At 44.3% G+C, this 14,413-nt stretch overlaps 1 protein-coding gene across 1 annotated transcript in view; it reads right to left on the bottom strand.

Moving 5' to 3' along the window:
- Positions 1-8,572: 8,572 nt before the first annotated feature.
- N4BP2 (NEDD4 binding protein 2) overlaps positions 8,573-14,413 on the bottom strand; it is a 52,277-nt gene continuing 46,436 nt past the window's right edge. Inside the window, exons 19-20 of the mRNA XM_075148971.1 lie at positions 14,253-14,376; positions 8,573-13,415 (exon numbers count right to left, since the gene is read on the bottom strand). Coding sequence (XP_075005072.1) covers positions 13,370-13,415; positions 14,253-14,376 — 170 coding nt within the window. The 3' untranslated portion in view covers positions 8,573-13,369. The remainder of the gene's footprint in view (positions 13,416-14,252; positions 14,377-14,413) is intronic.

The raw sequence follows: 14,413 nt of genomic DNA, 5'->3' as shown, positions 1-14,413 counted from the left end.
ATGCTGCGGCTTGTCAGAAGTAGAGAAATAAATACCATTCGCAAATTATATTGATATAAATGTCTTCAGTGATCATCACCCATTTGAGGTTTGCTACAGATAGCTGCTGCTTAAAAATGCAACTACTCTTTTCTGTTTTGTGCTGCAGACGAATCCAGATGTGAGGCCATCTGGCTAAGCAGTTTGCATTTTGGATAAAGAGCGCATCCATCTGTAAAATACTTCATAAACAACTTCTGAATCGAATGAGCTCAGTGAAAAACCAAGACTGTAGAATAAGAAATGTGTTCTAACATGTCTTGATTTCCACCCATTTCCTTCCACTGTGCTTTCTGGAGCATCTTGACCCAACTTCCTAAAAATAGTTGAATGTCAGATTTATTTTTGCTTCTTCCATTCTTCTGGGGTTTTTTGAATAAAAAAATTGGAGACCTTTCTTAGGGATGCACATGCTTCATGCACTTGCTCCATGACTTCACTTCCTAGTGACCTGGAACTCCACGAAGAGACCCTCAGCTCCACACTCTCTGCACAACACGTAGGCAATTCCAAAATTAGGTGTAATATTGCAGCCTGACATGTTTCTCTTGATCCTTGCTTTTTTTTTTTTTTTTCTTTCTTACTGCAGTTTTTCTGCTCCTTTTCACCTCTTCATGCTGTGCAATGAAGGGGAACATCTGGCTGTGAGAGAATATTGTTAATACATTCAAAAATACGTTGCTTCTCCTTTTTTTTGAATTCAGTATGAGTCATTATCTGGGACTTTCAGAAACAAACACTTTGTTGTGGAAAATATTTATGGGGGTGGAGTGGGGGGTTGCAAATTATTTCTGCATTGAAAAGAAAGTTGACAGCAAAAAATAAAGTCTTGAACCTCAAGTAACTAAGGGTTTATGACCAATTATGTAAAATAACATTATCCAGGGTTTTGTCATGTAAAGACATGGGCCAGTTTACAATGAAAGGTCACATTTGCCTCTTAATCCACTGATTTCTGTCTCACTTGGAGAAACCAGCAGACTGCTGATGTTAGGAAGGGGTTTGAGATCAAGGAAGGAAGCTATTCCTGTCCCCCTGCCTGATTTCCTTTTTGTTCTCAGATTCGCTCAGCTCTGATTTTGGTCTGTCTCAAATAATATGGTATGTGCAATGCTCAGGAAGTAAGCCATGGCACTCTTGATACCCATTGTATTTAGCCCTACAAGCCTTTCTCCTGTCCTAGATGATCATTATATTGTACAAAATAAAGCTAATTGTTGCTTCTGTCTAGGCACTGCACCAGAGATATAAACAACACACGAGAAGTGTGTTTATTTGGTTAGAAAAGAGCCTAATTTTTTTTTTGTTAACATTTTCAAAGGGAGGCAGGAAAAATGTATGTTGTCAAGATGCCAGCTGTGTATTGGGAAAACCGGGATGTGGCTATTTGCTTTCCCTCAGGTTCCTGGGCAGTACAGGGAAAAACAGGTAGGTTGCCCAGACCCATTTCAACCTGGGAGTGAAAGCACTCCCTTCCCAGGAATAGATACGTCAGAGAAAGGGAGGTTTCCTCGCAGCATGGCGGAGAGCATTGCTAAAGTCTCTAAAGTAGACCGGGCACAACAACTTCTGCAGCATTACTCATTGTCAGAGAACTAAATCTGAAAGGGGAAATGAAAATGCAGTTTCACAAGCAGTTCCTACACGGATTTTGGTAAAACTCTCACACTATTAATTACTTTGCCTTGATGAATTTAGGCTCTGGTTCCTCAGCAAGCTAACGTGGTGGTTAGACACCCCTCAGTTTTGGTATTGCCAGTGGCACAAACTGAATCATGTGGTGATAAAACAGAATCCAAAACCTAGCATGAGGCGGGTTCCTGACACATCGTGTGGGGAGGACTAGAGGTCTTCAGAGGGTGAGTCAAAGCCCTCCAGTGTACTCAGGCTGGAGCCTGCCTGACAGAGAAGCCTAAATGCAGGAGCATGCCTGAAATGCCACCCCTCCCCAAGGACCCTCCTGCCTCCCTCCTGAGTTACAGAGCGAGTTACAAAGTTCAACCCTCAACTCAACTCAGCTCCTGAGCCCCTTCCTGGGGCATTGCCTCTTCCCTGAGACATGCCAAAGGAGCCGACACAGCTCTGGCGCAGAGGGAGAGGCGTTGTGCTGCTGCAGGGAGCCAGGGCCACTGCTGCAGATCCCCACTCTTGCAGGCATGGGCTCCACACCAGCTAGGTGCCACCTCTGGCCACCTCCTCTGATGGCCGTCCCATACCTGGCAGGGCCATGCGAGGGCTGTCAGGAGGCAGAGGGGCAGCATGGGGCAGCCACAGCACGGGCACCACCAGCACACCTAGCAGGCAGAGTTGGCTGAGGATTGCCTCCATCTGCCCTGCAAAAGCAGATCTGTCCCCTCTGTAACGTGGAAATGGAGCTGCCTTCAGTGACAGGCTTGTCCTGTGCTTCAGGTGGCCACAGAGCAGCCCTCTAGCCACCCCTGCTCCAGTGGATTTGGCCCTGGACCACTCAGTATCTGAGTGCAAACAGTGCTGAGATGGGCGCAAGGCACTGAGCAACTCAGGCCCAGGCACACCTGAGCAGCACAGACCTCTCGAGCCCAAAACAGAGAACCCCGAGTTATGCAAATGATCATCAAACTTGGGTTTGGCGCTAACATTTGAGTGTGGGCATCGACTTTTATCCAGATTCTTTTCAAGATTTGATATAGCTCTATTCCGTAAATTAAACCCATACGATTGTGCAGCCAAGGCAGGCAGAGATTTCTCTACTTTCTGAGACCACAGCCTTCTGCAGTCTTAACTACAGAACTACTCTTTGCTACTTTTACCTCTTTTCCCCCAATATATGAGTTACTGATTAGCTATTTCTCTGGGATATTACTCTTGAGATCGGGTTGTCAGCAACGTATGCTGTGTGACAAAACTAATGTTTACACTTTTTTTTTTCTTGGTATCTGATAAGCAGAAACTGGTGTGCTAACTTCCTAGCACAATTCCTCCGGTGACGCCAGTGCAGAACGGGCGGTCAGGACAATGTATGGGAAGTGCTTTCCTCCAGGGCACTATGAAACCTACTTCCTCTTTCTTGAAAGGGAAGCGTGCTTAGAAACTGCACTGAGGGTTACTTAACTCCCCCATCTCTTGTTCTGAGACAGTCTAGCATAAAAGCAGTCCCACCACTGAGAACAAATTCAATCTTCTTCCCCAAAATCAGGCACTAATTCCCAAAGTACCCATCCACCCTATTCAGGGAACAAGATTTCTTACGTGTTTGCCCGCTGTTGTTTTTTTGCTGGGGCTCTTAGGAGATTTTTGCAGCCCCGAGGGGCGCGGAGTGGCTGTGGGTCCCGGAGCTGGCAGGGAGAGGGCAAAAATGGCCAGGCAGGCAGGCTGCCTGTGGCGGGGAGGCAGTGGCCAAGGCTGCAGGGCAGGCAGAGGAGAGCCCAGGCAGGGGCGGGCAGGATGGGCAGGCCCCACTCGGCAGCCCCGGGGTCTGAGGGGCAGCCCCCTCCTGCCAACAAACACTTCCACACGCATAGCGTGCGAGCCCGCATCTGTTTCTGTAAATTGTCTGACTTTTGCAATTTTCTCTCTCCCCAGGGACGTTCACACTTCCTTGCCCCATCTGGATTTAATGCAAAAATAATCCCAGTGGCTTTGCTGAAACCGTGGAGGAGGCTCCAGTGGTTTTCTCTGTGAAATCGCACCAACCTGAGGCTACTCCATGGCTTCAGGGCCAGGCCAGCTTCCCGCACTCACCCCCTGGCCTTGCCCAAGGGCCAGGGCAGCTGAGGTGCTCCCCAGTGCTGCCGCGGGCGGAGAAAACGCTGACGGAGGCCAGAATCGCTGAGGAAACCGTGGTTCCTCCTTTCATTCCGCCTAGGAGGGCGACGAGCTGAGCCCTGTCACAGCAGGGAAGTGCCGGAGGAAGCAGCCTTTCTCGCCAGCCCTGCTGCGAGGCAGCCCCAGGCCAGCCCCCGCGGCCTGCCGACCCCGGGGCTCCCCCTTCCCTGCCTCCCCAGCAGCCCCCCGAGTGCGGCGGCGGCGGCACCGCGCCCCAGGAAACCGCAGCTCAGGGCAGCTCGGCGCCCGGGCCCCGGGGAACCGCCAGCAATGTTAACGCCAAGCGCACAGCTCGCCCGGGCACCCACCCGCAGCGAGCGCGACCAGGTGCTGCTCTCTCCCTTCGCCCCAGCAGCCGCTCCTCCCCTGGCCCCGCTCCACTTGTGCACCTTCCCGCCCCGCAGCGCTGCCCTGCCTCGTTATTTCTGCAATCTGTACATTATTGTTGTCAGGAAAAGAAATGCCAGCACAAACTAGGCCTCTTGCCCCAGCAAGGTCAGAAGATTTGGAGTTCCCCTTGGGAAAATCAGCAAGATAAAGGCAGCAGCTGTTTTTATTCTGAATGTGCTTTTCACACTTCATCCTGTTCCGAAGAAGGAGATGGGGATAGTCATGCTGTGCAGCCTCAGGCTCCCCGCTTCACCAGCCAGTTTCTCCTTTCTAGTCTATGAACCCAGAGGTGTTTCCCCAGAGGCAGGCTCAGAGCAGGAGCCTGACGTAGGTGCCCTGAATTGCTCCCAAAGCGCTCTCCGGGGGAAGCCCCCTGCCAGCCAGGGTGCATCATCCCTCCAGTATATCAAGATAGCCACTTCACATGGTATCTTGATAAATGCCGAAAAGCTGAAGCTCCCAGTCATGCATGGCTTGCCTATAAGGACTGCACAGACAGTAAAAGGAGATAATCTGGAAAGGCAAGAAGGACACACAGGTGAGGAAGACTACTTTTACCCTGACTTAGAGGTGGGAATCCAAGGCAATGCCTTGTGAGTTAGCCGACGTAGAGCAAACACCACTATGCGGAGCTCCCACAGCCCGACCTGACTACCACAATGGAGGACTACCATTCCTCCATTTACAGACCAAACTGATTAAATTTGTGGCACAGGCAGAGGATTTCCATTGCTTGCTCTCCTGTCCAGTGTATAGAGTCATGGAGGAGGGTCCTGTTTCTCAAGATGACACAAAAATAATAATGATTTGTACAGTTGCTTACCAAGCTTGTAGAAAGACCAGTCGTCATAGCAGCACTACCACACCCAAATGTCCTACTGCCCAACGAAAGTCGCAGATATCATATCCTGATCACACTGAGGAAATGCATCAGCATTTAATATTTTTACTATTACTTTAGCGCTCCCCAAGTCATGTAAGATGTCTCCTGAGCCATATGAAAAAATGTTCCCTACTCACAAGGATTACACAAATCGAGTTTTAGACCCAACGCTATGACAGAGGACACAAAACAGCTTAGGACAATAGGGAGGGAAGCAAGATGGTGGCTTTTATCCTGTGCTCCCCCTCAGTCCTTTCTGTTTCCGCAGCTTGAGTTAAAGATCACATAGCATGACAGCACAAGGGTCTCAGGCCATGGGGACCTCTGGTGGCATGGGGATACATGGCTGCCTTTTTCAAACCCTGAAGTGGCAGGGATTGCCTAAATGTCCATCGTGGAATGGACGCCAAAAGCCTCATTTGTTCGCCAAAAAGCTACCAAAACTGCAAGTCCTCCCCACCCCACCCCCAAAGTCTGCAACGCAGTTTTTGTCTCAGTCAAGACAAAGATCTGTAGCATTCTTAAAATATGAAAGCTACATAAAAAAAAGCTAAAAGAAAACCCAAAACCTGAACACAGTACAAAACAAGTTGAGCCCCATCTACTACATTTATTTCAGCAAGACCTCTGAACGGTGTGTCCCGGCAACAGTCGGCTTTGAGTTGCTGGTTTGGATACACCAGCACTGCTTTGCTGGAGCTGAGGGAAACGGGCTGCCCCAGCAGTAGTGTCCCATCCATGCATGGTACCTTACTACATGGTCCTGCAGTGCCTCAGGGTCTCCCGGACACCTCTGCACTGCCCACCTGCCACATGACACCGTTCCCTACCAACTTTTGCAGATCCCTTCTGGTATTTGCCATCCTCTCAATTCACTGGTGTGCCCCTACTCCATGCCACCATAAAGCCCCTCATGCTATGATAGGCCTTTCTTCTTCATCACAGCAGTCTCTTGGTTGTAGCTGACCTCTGGATCCAGTAGCCAGCCTTCCCCACAGCTCTTTCAGGGCCTGTGCCTGCATGTGGCAACATGCCCCCTCAGACGTGGCCCATCCACATGCCTCCATTGATCTTCCCCAAAAGATTCTTACAGCTTACAGGATATCTGTGTGCCCCGTAGTTTCCCTCACCATCTCCCTGATATATTTTCCATTGAGGTGTGGGAGAGAAAGGTTGCAGACCTGATTCAGTGTCCCAAGGGCTCTCCAGCACTCAGGGACACAGGGCAGACCAGTCTGGGGGTGGTAAAGACTCCTGGACCTGGCAGAAGCGTGGAGAGGGGAAAGGGGCACCATGAGTTTGGTAAGGAAGGCCCTTCCTTACCAAGAGACAGCTGCTAAATGCCACACTCCTGGAAAGCCAAAGCTCCTAACCGTCATTCAGGACAAACACAGGCCCTGTTTATGGGAAAGGCTCTCTGAGCTACTCCTCAAAAGACAGCACCTCCCAGCTTGATGCCATGTAGAAACCACTCAGGCTATAGGAAAAAGGGAATTTTATCTCCTGACCTATCCCGCACAATTAATGATGGCAGCTAATGAGAAGCTATTGCTAGCCCAGCCAGGCCCCGTGATGCAGAAAGTCAAGCAACAGCAAGAGGGTCCCTCCCCACAAGGGTTTTCAAGACGACTCTGTGCCACCAGCAACACCCACAGTGTCACAGGGCTTCACCAAACACCACAATGTCTTTGTGTCAGTCTCCGAACAGACTGATTCGTCCAAGCATCCAGACAACGAACCTACAAAAAACAACACAGGGTAGCTAAAGGAGAAACCCCAACATTACCATCTTCAAATCTGAGTGCAAAATGAACTTGTCTTGCCCATCTTTAGCACAGAGCAGCAAGTATATTTGAAAACAAACTCTACCCCACCCATCTGTAAAGAAGAAAAGAAAGTCACCAAAACAATACTCCGAATACAGTATTCTCCCTCTGAGGAAGAAACGAACAGCACGTGATGTGTAATAACATCCTTTAGCGCACGTCATACAGAGAAACAACAGCTCTGGTAAGGGCACAGTAAAAGCTGCTGCCACTGTCACTCTATGCCATTGGCAAGGGCACCACCTATTGTCCAGCTACCCAATGCATTCCACCGGCAGACAAAACCTTTAATTGTCCTTTAATGATTTGGGCTGAAAATTTCTGTTTGCCTCAAGCAATATTCTTATTTTACCACACTTCAGTTTTCAGCCTTAAAGTTCAAATCATTTCCATAAGTAAGGACAGACTAAAATATTCCACTTCTCATATTTAAATGGGGAGAAGGACTCTCAGAAACTCTCAGAGCGCTGTCGAGGAGAAAACTCCCAGCTGCAAGCAGAGGGGAGCTCAGAGCTAGCCCAGCACAAGAGAAAATAAGGGCATGAACTGAAACAGGAGCTGGTGAATCGGGATGGACTGTTTTAGCAAGGGTAGGAGTCAAGCTGTGTCTCCACGTTGAACTGCTGTCCTGCTCCCAAAGAGCAGGCAAGTCAAGCAGCAGTACTTCCACTTTAAAACACAATTTGAGAGACTAATCCCCTAGCTGGACCTTGAGCCACACTGCCAGAGCAGGGAGTCCTGTAAGTAGGGAGCACGCAACCATCCAGACATTCCGCGATTCTGTGGTCTAGTAGCTGTGGCTCAGAATCAGCCATGTCAGATCTAAGCCAGCATCTGCCGAGCTTTCATGTATTCCAAAAACCTGTTTTCCCTGCTCTTTTGAATAGCTTATTAGTTAGGGCTTTGCTGTGCAAATGCAAAAACCTGGCTTGTTTCTGCAGTCTATCCAAGCTACAAGGCAATGAAGTCATAGGAACGACTCTGCAGGAGTTAACTCGGGTCAAAGCCAGTTGTCTTCAACCCGAGCTAATAAAATAGGCTGGACTCTAGCCAGCACTTTGCTCTCAGGTGTCTTTCCACACTTCCAGCAGCATGACACAGGAATATCTGCACTTGATCTGCACAGAGCAGGCTTGGGAAAAGCCAGGCTTACTAGCTCTGACTCCACAATGATACAGCGATTGTGCCTCCTCAGGATGCGACCTGTCACTGCCTCTGACCTAAGGGGTCTTGCTAAATGAGGTCTATCCAGAACACTTCCATCCCCCCAAACTCTCATCTTTACAGTGGTCATACCTGCCCCTCCCCTTCACATACACCACTGCCCTCACTCTCCCACAAAACGAGCTAGGCCTGAACAGCATCTCTTCAGCTACTTCAGGCCAAAAAAAAAATCTGAAACTATGACCCTCATTTTCAGTAATGTGAGCATTCAGCTCCCACTCGCAACACTTAAAATCAGACCACAAATCTGTTCCTTCTTACGCCTGCAGATGGTTGCTTCATCTCCCTACAGATGGTATCCTGAAGTCAAGGCAAGTGGCTTTCACGCAGAACTCCAAGACTACTATTTGACAAAATTTTATACAAGCTTTAACATAGTCTTCCAAGGAAAGACAGAAGGCTATACTTGTGGCAAAAATCCTTTATTAAACTAGATTTTGTAAATTTCTTTTCACATTAGAAATTCTAAAAGCAAATTACAAAACTGTATTTCAGTAAAAAATGAAAGTTATAGTTAACAGCAAAATTACAACTTTATACAAATAAAAAAATCAATTTTTATTTTAATTTAAAAATAGACACTGATCTCTTCCAATGTACTGGTCCTAACAGCTTTTACAACTGGTAGCTGCAATACTAGGTCTTTTCACATGCATATTCACATATAAGTCATTTAATCCTCTTTTTAGTTTATTTAGCTGAAATAGCATGAACAGTTGGGCTTTGGCTGGGTTTTGCGTGGGTTTTTTTTAAGAGAACATGATACTTGGGAATTGTGGTAAGTCAATGAACTGTTCTTTGTGTTCATATTCTGTCATCTCCTCAGCTCTGCAAAGAGGGCAGTATTATTCTGGAAATGTGAATTGCATTTGAAGACATAAGCATCAGTAATGTAAAGTCTATGTATAATTTCTCATATTACATTTATGATGATCCTTCTTTGCCATTATCAACAATGAAATTATTCTCGCCTACCCACCATATTTTGTGGCAAGATTAAATAACAAATTAGTTACATTTCTAGAATACGTTCTGCTAAGCATGTAAAGATCTTCCCCGACACTGTACATATTCACAACAGTGATGTTCCAGATGTTCTAGTTCTAGTGATGTTCTAGGTTATGACTAGAGCATCTGGACATTGTTTAAATGGGGATTCCCAAGTCACAATGGCCACAAACAGCAGCCACAAAAAAATGCCAGTTAAACTTTGCCTGAGGTGTCCTTCAACAGGCCTCTAAAAACATTAAGTTTAAATAAAATTGTACCACATACTGTTAAAAGCAAAAGCCAAAGTCATTAAAGTGTTATCAAGGTGTCTTGAAATATTTTTTAAAAAAAATCACTTTTGCCCTACTACTTTCACAATCAACTGAAATATATTTTTAAACACTCACATTACTTAGGAGAACATCTTTCTTCATTGCATCTCTGAGCCTTTTTTTTTCTTTACTGTAAGATTACTCATCAGTGCTAGCACAAGCATTAAATTTTGTATTTAAAAAAAAGATAATTTTCCTAAATTAAAAATTGGGATAAATGTTAAAATGTTTTGTAGAAAATAATCCAAAAGTCACCTATTAAAGGCTACCAGTCATCACAACCACATGCTGTTGAAGAATTGAATAAAAAGCGGTACACAAAATAGGTATTTTAACAGTCGCACATTATTTCAGAGTGCTGGTGGCAATACTAACTGCTACTTTAATCAAAAGTATAGGATGATACAGAATTTACACGATGCCTCAGGATTCTCACTGATGTAACTGCAAAAGACATCAGAAAAGCTGGAAGTTCTAAAATGTAACCTACTTTGAAATACCATTTTGAAACAATTGTATTTGATATAATTCATCCCACTATACATTATAAAAACAGTCAAAGAAATACAAGAAGTCCAGTGTTTTTTTTCTGGACAGTTCGGCAAGTAGCTGAAGGCATGGAGATCCTTAGTAATAAAAGTCTGCTTTCTTTCTCTCTGTGCACTGATCTTCTGCTCCATTCTGTATCCAGCTCAGCACAGCTTCTAAGCACATGCTTAAGCTCCTACAGAAGAAAAAGGCTGAGTTCTTCATATTTTCTCCATTGCAGTTGGAACTGCAATGCCTCACCCCAAGTTGCTGAAGGTGATGGAGGCTCTGTCACTAACTTCAATAAAGGCAAGAGTAGTTCTGCCCGTGTTACGATTTTAAACCATCATCTTCCATCAAAGTTCAGCCTGCAATCAAACAATTTATACTAGGCGAATGATCAACCTATAACCAGTTAGGGTATTTGGAGTACCTTAGTGAACCTCGACCTGTAGCCAAAGGGGCAATGGAGAGAGGGAGAGAGAAAAGTACTCCAAACTGCTCTTAAGCTATGTACTCCTCTGCTGACTTTGACAGACTGGAGAAAACAAACTCTCCCAGTAAGGGGTGGAGCTGAGGTTTTGCCCTGAACATTTTTTATGCATTTAATCAAATAGCACTAAGAGACGAAAAAATAATATGGAGGGACATTGAAGCTCAGTGGGAACAGCTTATTTTCTGAAGAGTCCTAGCCCTCTTCCAGAGACTGTTTATGCACTTTTTATTCTTTAATCTCTTTTGTCTCCTTGATCTTGCATTTTTAGCTTGCAGTGGCGATTTTGAAAGAGGGTCAAGAAGCGGTGACTTCAAGAATACTCCTGAGCACACTGGTTAGAGCATTTTCTGGGGAAGTGAGAGTCAAGTGCAATTGTTGTCCCCTTGCTAGGCCAGAAGAAGGTAAAAAGCTGTGTTTCTCATCTCCAGGGTAAACTTGTCAACAGCTAGATTACAATGAACAGATGGGCAAGAAAACAACTTTTTCTGCTCATCTTTTGAACTGAAATCTAAGCTGGTTTTGTCCATGTCGGGAATGGTGTGAATATGCTGAGTGAATCAGGCCCCCTCCCAAAACAACCAGAAGTTGTTGGCACCTCCCTGTTTACAAGCACATTGCGGTAGGGCTTGGACACCCAGCAGCTCAGCACTTCTGAGCATACACTGGGACCTTTGCTGGGCAACTTAGCCAGGTCAACCAACAGGGACTACGTTTTAAAGAGCTGCCCCTCCATTCATTATAAACAGTAGAACTAAGGAAAACCTGTTCAGGAGCAGAAGGAAGTTCCTTGGTCCGAAAGAAAGATCCTAGCTCCGCTGCGGCAATTCTAGCATCTGCAATCCTCGACAGGTGATAGTCTGAACTGCTGTCTCGAGTCCAAGTGCCTAAATGACATCTCAGTCCATTTTAGGCACTGCCACAGAGGATGGAGCATGGGCTTCACCGCACGGGACATCGTGCTGTGGCAGAAACAGCTCTGCTAGTGCTGTCTGGGGAGCACAGATCTTTTGTACTTCACCCACTGGTTACCAGAGCAGCCCAGAGAGAAAGAAAAAGAGAAGGGACACAATTCAGATGAACTAAGTACCCACAAAAAATATAAAACTTATTATGATGGTCTATTATTCCAGTAAGAGTCCCTTTGATTAAATATTATTCAAGCTATTCTTCCACTTGAAATCACCATGAAAAGATTATTGTATCTGTTGAAGCACGACAAACTCATTTTTAAGTCTGCCATACATTGCATTCACTGTGTATATATTACAGTAAATATGGGTATAACAGGAAACATCATGCCTTTCAGTTTGTCAGCAACTTATACAGACATTTTCAAGTGAAACCTATTTCTGTGCACAGCTTTTCTTACAGAAGTTCCTTGCCTATTACTACCCATGCACACAAATGGCAGAACTTGCACACACATATGGATTCATACACAAATTTTATATGCATGTAGTTCCTGGATAAAATTTACTGCAAAAGTGGTTTGAAATGAAAAAACCCTCCCATTAATCCTTAAGCTATTAATATTCCTAATACACAACTCATACCTGTTCTGAAAAAGCCTTACAACAAAAATTGAACAGTTTACAGTAAAAAATTCGTTTGCCTTTCAAGAGGCAAAAATGTAATTAAAAGTAGTAATGCATTCTAGAAGATATTTCTATTAAAAAAATGTTCTGATTGCTTACTGGAAACACTTGCCAAAGTACAGATGTTTATATTTAATTTTGGGGGTTTTTGTTTAGGGCTTTTTTTTTGTTGTTGTTGTTGTATTTTTTTACGCAGGTATTTCTAGATGCTGATGCAACAGCACCAACAACAGAATAACTTTTGTACTCCCAGACTTTCCAGTTAGGCAATTACTACTGTAGTATTAGCATTTGATGTTAAAAATACATTTAAAATGTCTCACAGACAATCATATTTTCTACAAGGAAATCACCAAATTTAATACACACAGAATGAAGACACATCACTATTAGACACCTGCAAAGTGAAACAGTACTCAATTTGCTCCATTTAAAAAGCCATAAAGGAAGAAACACTTCTAATCCAGTAGATGTTGAAAAAAGTAAAGGCAGTTCCTGCAAAATTACAGTATTAGCTATGTGTAAATAGAGATTGAACTACAGCTTTGTATTTTTCCCTTTAATGGATCACAGTAAGTCTGCAAAATTACCAAACACACAGCTGGTCTTAATGCACAGTCCTTTATATGCAACTTCCATCTATATCAGGGGAAGTTTAGAATGGAATAAGGACAATAGAACTGGTCAACCCATCACAAAATAACCACTAAAAAGACTCTATCAGACTTTTGAAGAAACCTGGAAATATTTAGCACTCAGTTGTAACTGGATTTGAAATATCAGTAATTATCGAGTTTCCACCTTCCCTGTGCTCTTCTGAAGGGTTTAGCAGAAAGTTCTGAGTCACAAAATAACTTTGTACAAGGTACTACATTTTAGAAGCACAGAATCCACAGCAATTAAAATGTGTGAGCATCAAAAGACGTAGATTGGGTATGCCAAGTAGACAGTTATATTTAAAAATTGTACCTTAACTTCCCCTTAAAACATCATATACTGCTCAGCAGAATTCTTAATCTGCATTTCTGAGACTTCAAATCCTGTAAGTGTCTTCTTTTTGCAGGTTCAAAAAAAGATCCATTCCACACAAAAATTTTCTTGGAAACATACTGACAAAACCGCTCGATGTAAATCGAGACCATTTCTAATAAACTATCGTCCTTTAAAACAGATTACAAAATACTATTGCAGTTGTTCAAAAAGTTTTTAGCTGTAATCTGACACCTCAGTTTCTCTATTCCTCTTCTCTTCTCGACAACCCTTCAATTCAGCATGACTTTCAGGCAGCCTGGTTTTATTTCTGTGAACCTGTGAAACGAGAAAAGATGAAGCTTCAACATGAAAGCTACGTGCAATGCCATCTCCTTCAGCCCTCATCGAACATATGGAAAGTGATAAGGTTCTCCGTCAAGTATGTGTGTGTGTGAGAGTCAGGAAATCAGCACCATGTCTTCTGGATGTGACAGTGAAGGCGGATTTTACAGGGTCTGGAGAGGTGAAGAGCTGGAAACAGCAGGAACTAAGAGGAAGATTAAAAAAAAAAAAAAGCTGCCCAATATTCTTGGTTATATTCATTCTGCTCCTCTTTTCCTGCTCCCCTTTCATTCCCTCTTCTTTCAGAACAGATTTTCTCCCTTGTCTTCTGTAGAAAGTAAGAAGAAAATGGGAAGTCTTTGCTATTTCTGAGTCCCACCTTCACAGTCACCTTCATACACTCCTGTAAAGAAAAAGCAGCAAACACGCTGATGCCAGCCCAGACTTGCTAAATTGCTGTCCCACTAAGAAGCTGAGAGCTAAAGCAGGTATTGGAAATCAATAAAAAACAGGATTAACAACTTTTCACAGTAAAGCTAGCAACCTTGAATGGACATATGTAATAAACTATGTTAGATAAGTTTAATTTATAGTGGTTTAATCGATCTCAGAGGAAAGAATCTAACATTCAATGGGTGCCCTGTATAAGATGGTTTTGTGTCACACAATTGCATTGGATTTATGAAACAGCAGACCTACTTTAATCTGAAACAGCAGACCTGCCTTCATCTGTTTGGTAATTTAACAGTATTCTAAAACTAACTTCAATTTTCAGTTAGTTAAATGTGGGTTAAGGACAAAAATGTATCAGTAACAAAAATCTAAACTCACCTGAAGTTGTGGCTTGTGAGGTATCTGATAGCTGCTGGTCTAATGCGAGCAACTCCTCCCTGACTATGGCTTCCTCTTCCCGTGATAACACTGAGATAGGGCTTACCACCCGTCTGCTGGTACTCTGTAACAGCAGGGGTTGTAACAGTTAAAATTTTCTC

Source organism: Calonectris borealis, chromosome 4 (genome assembly GCF_964195595.1).
Source record: "Calonectris borealis chromosome 4, bCalBor7.hap1.2, whole genome shotgun sequence".
Lineage (NCBI taxonomy): Eukaryota > Metazoa > Chordata > Aves > Procellariiformes > Procellariidae > Calonectris > Calonectris borealis.
Note: the sequence above shows the minus strand (reverse complement) of the source record. Positions and strands in the feature narration are given on the sequence as shown.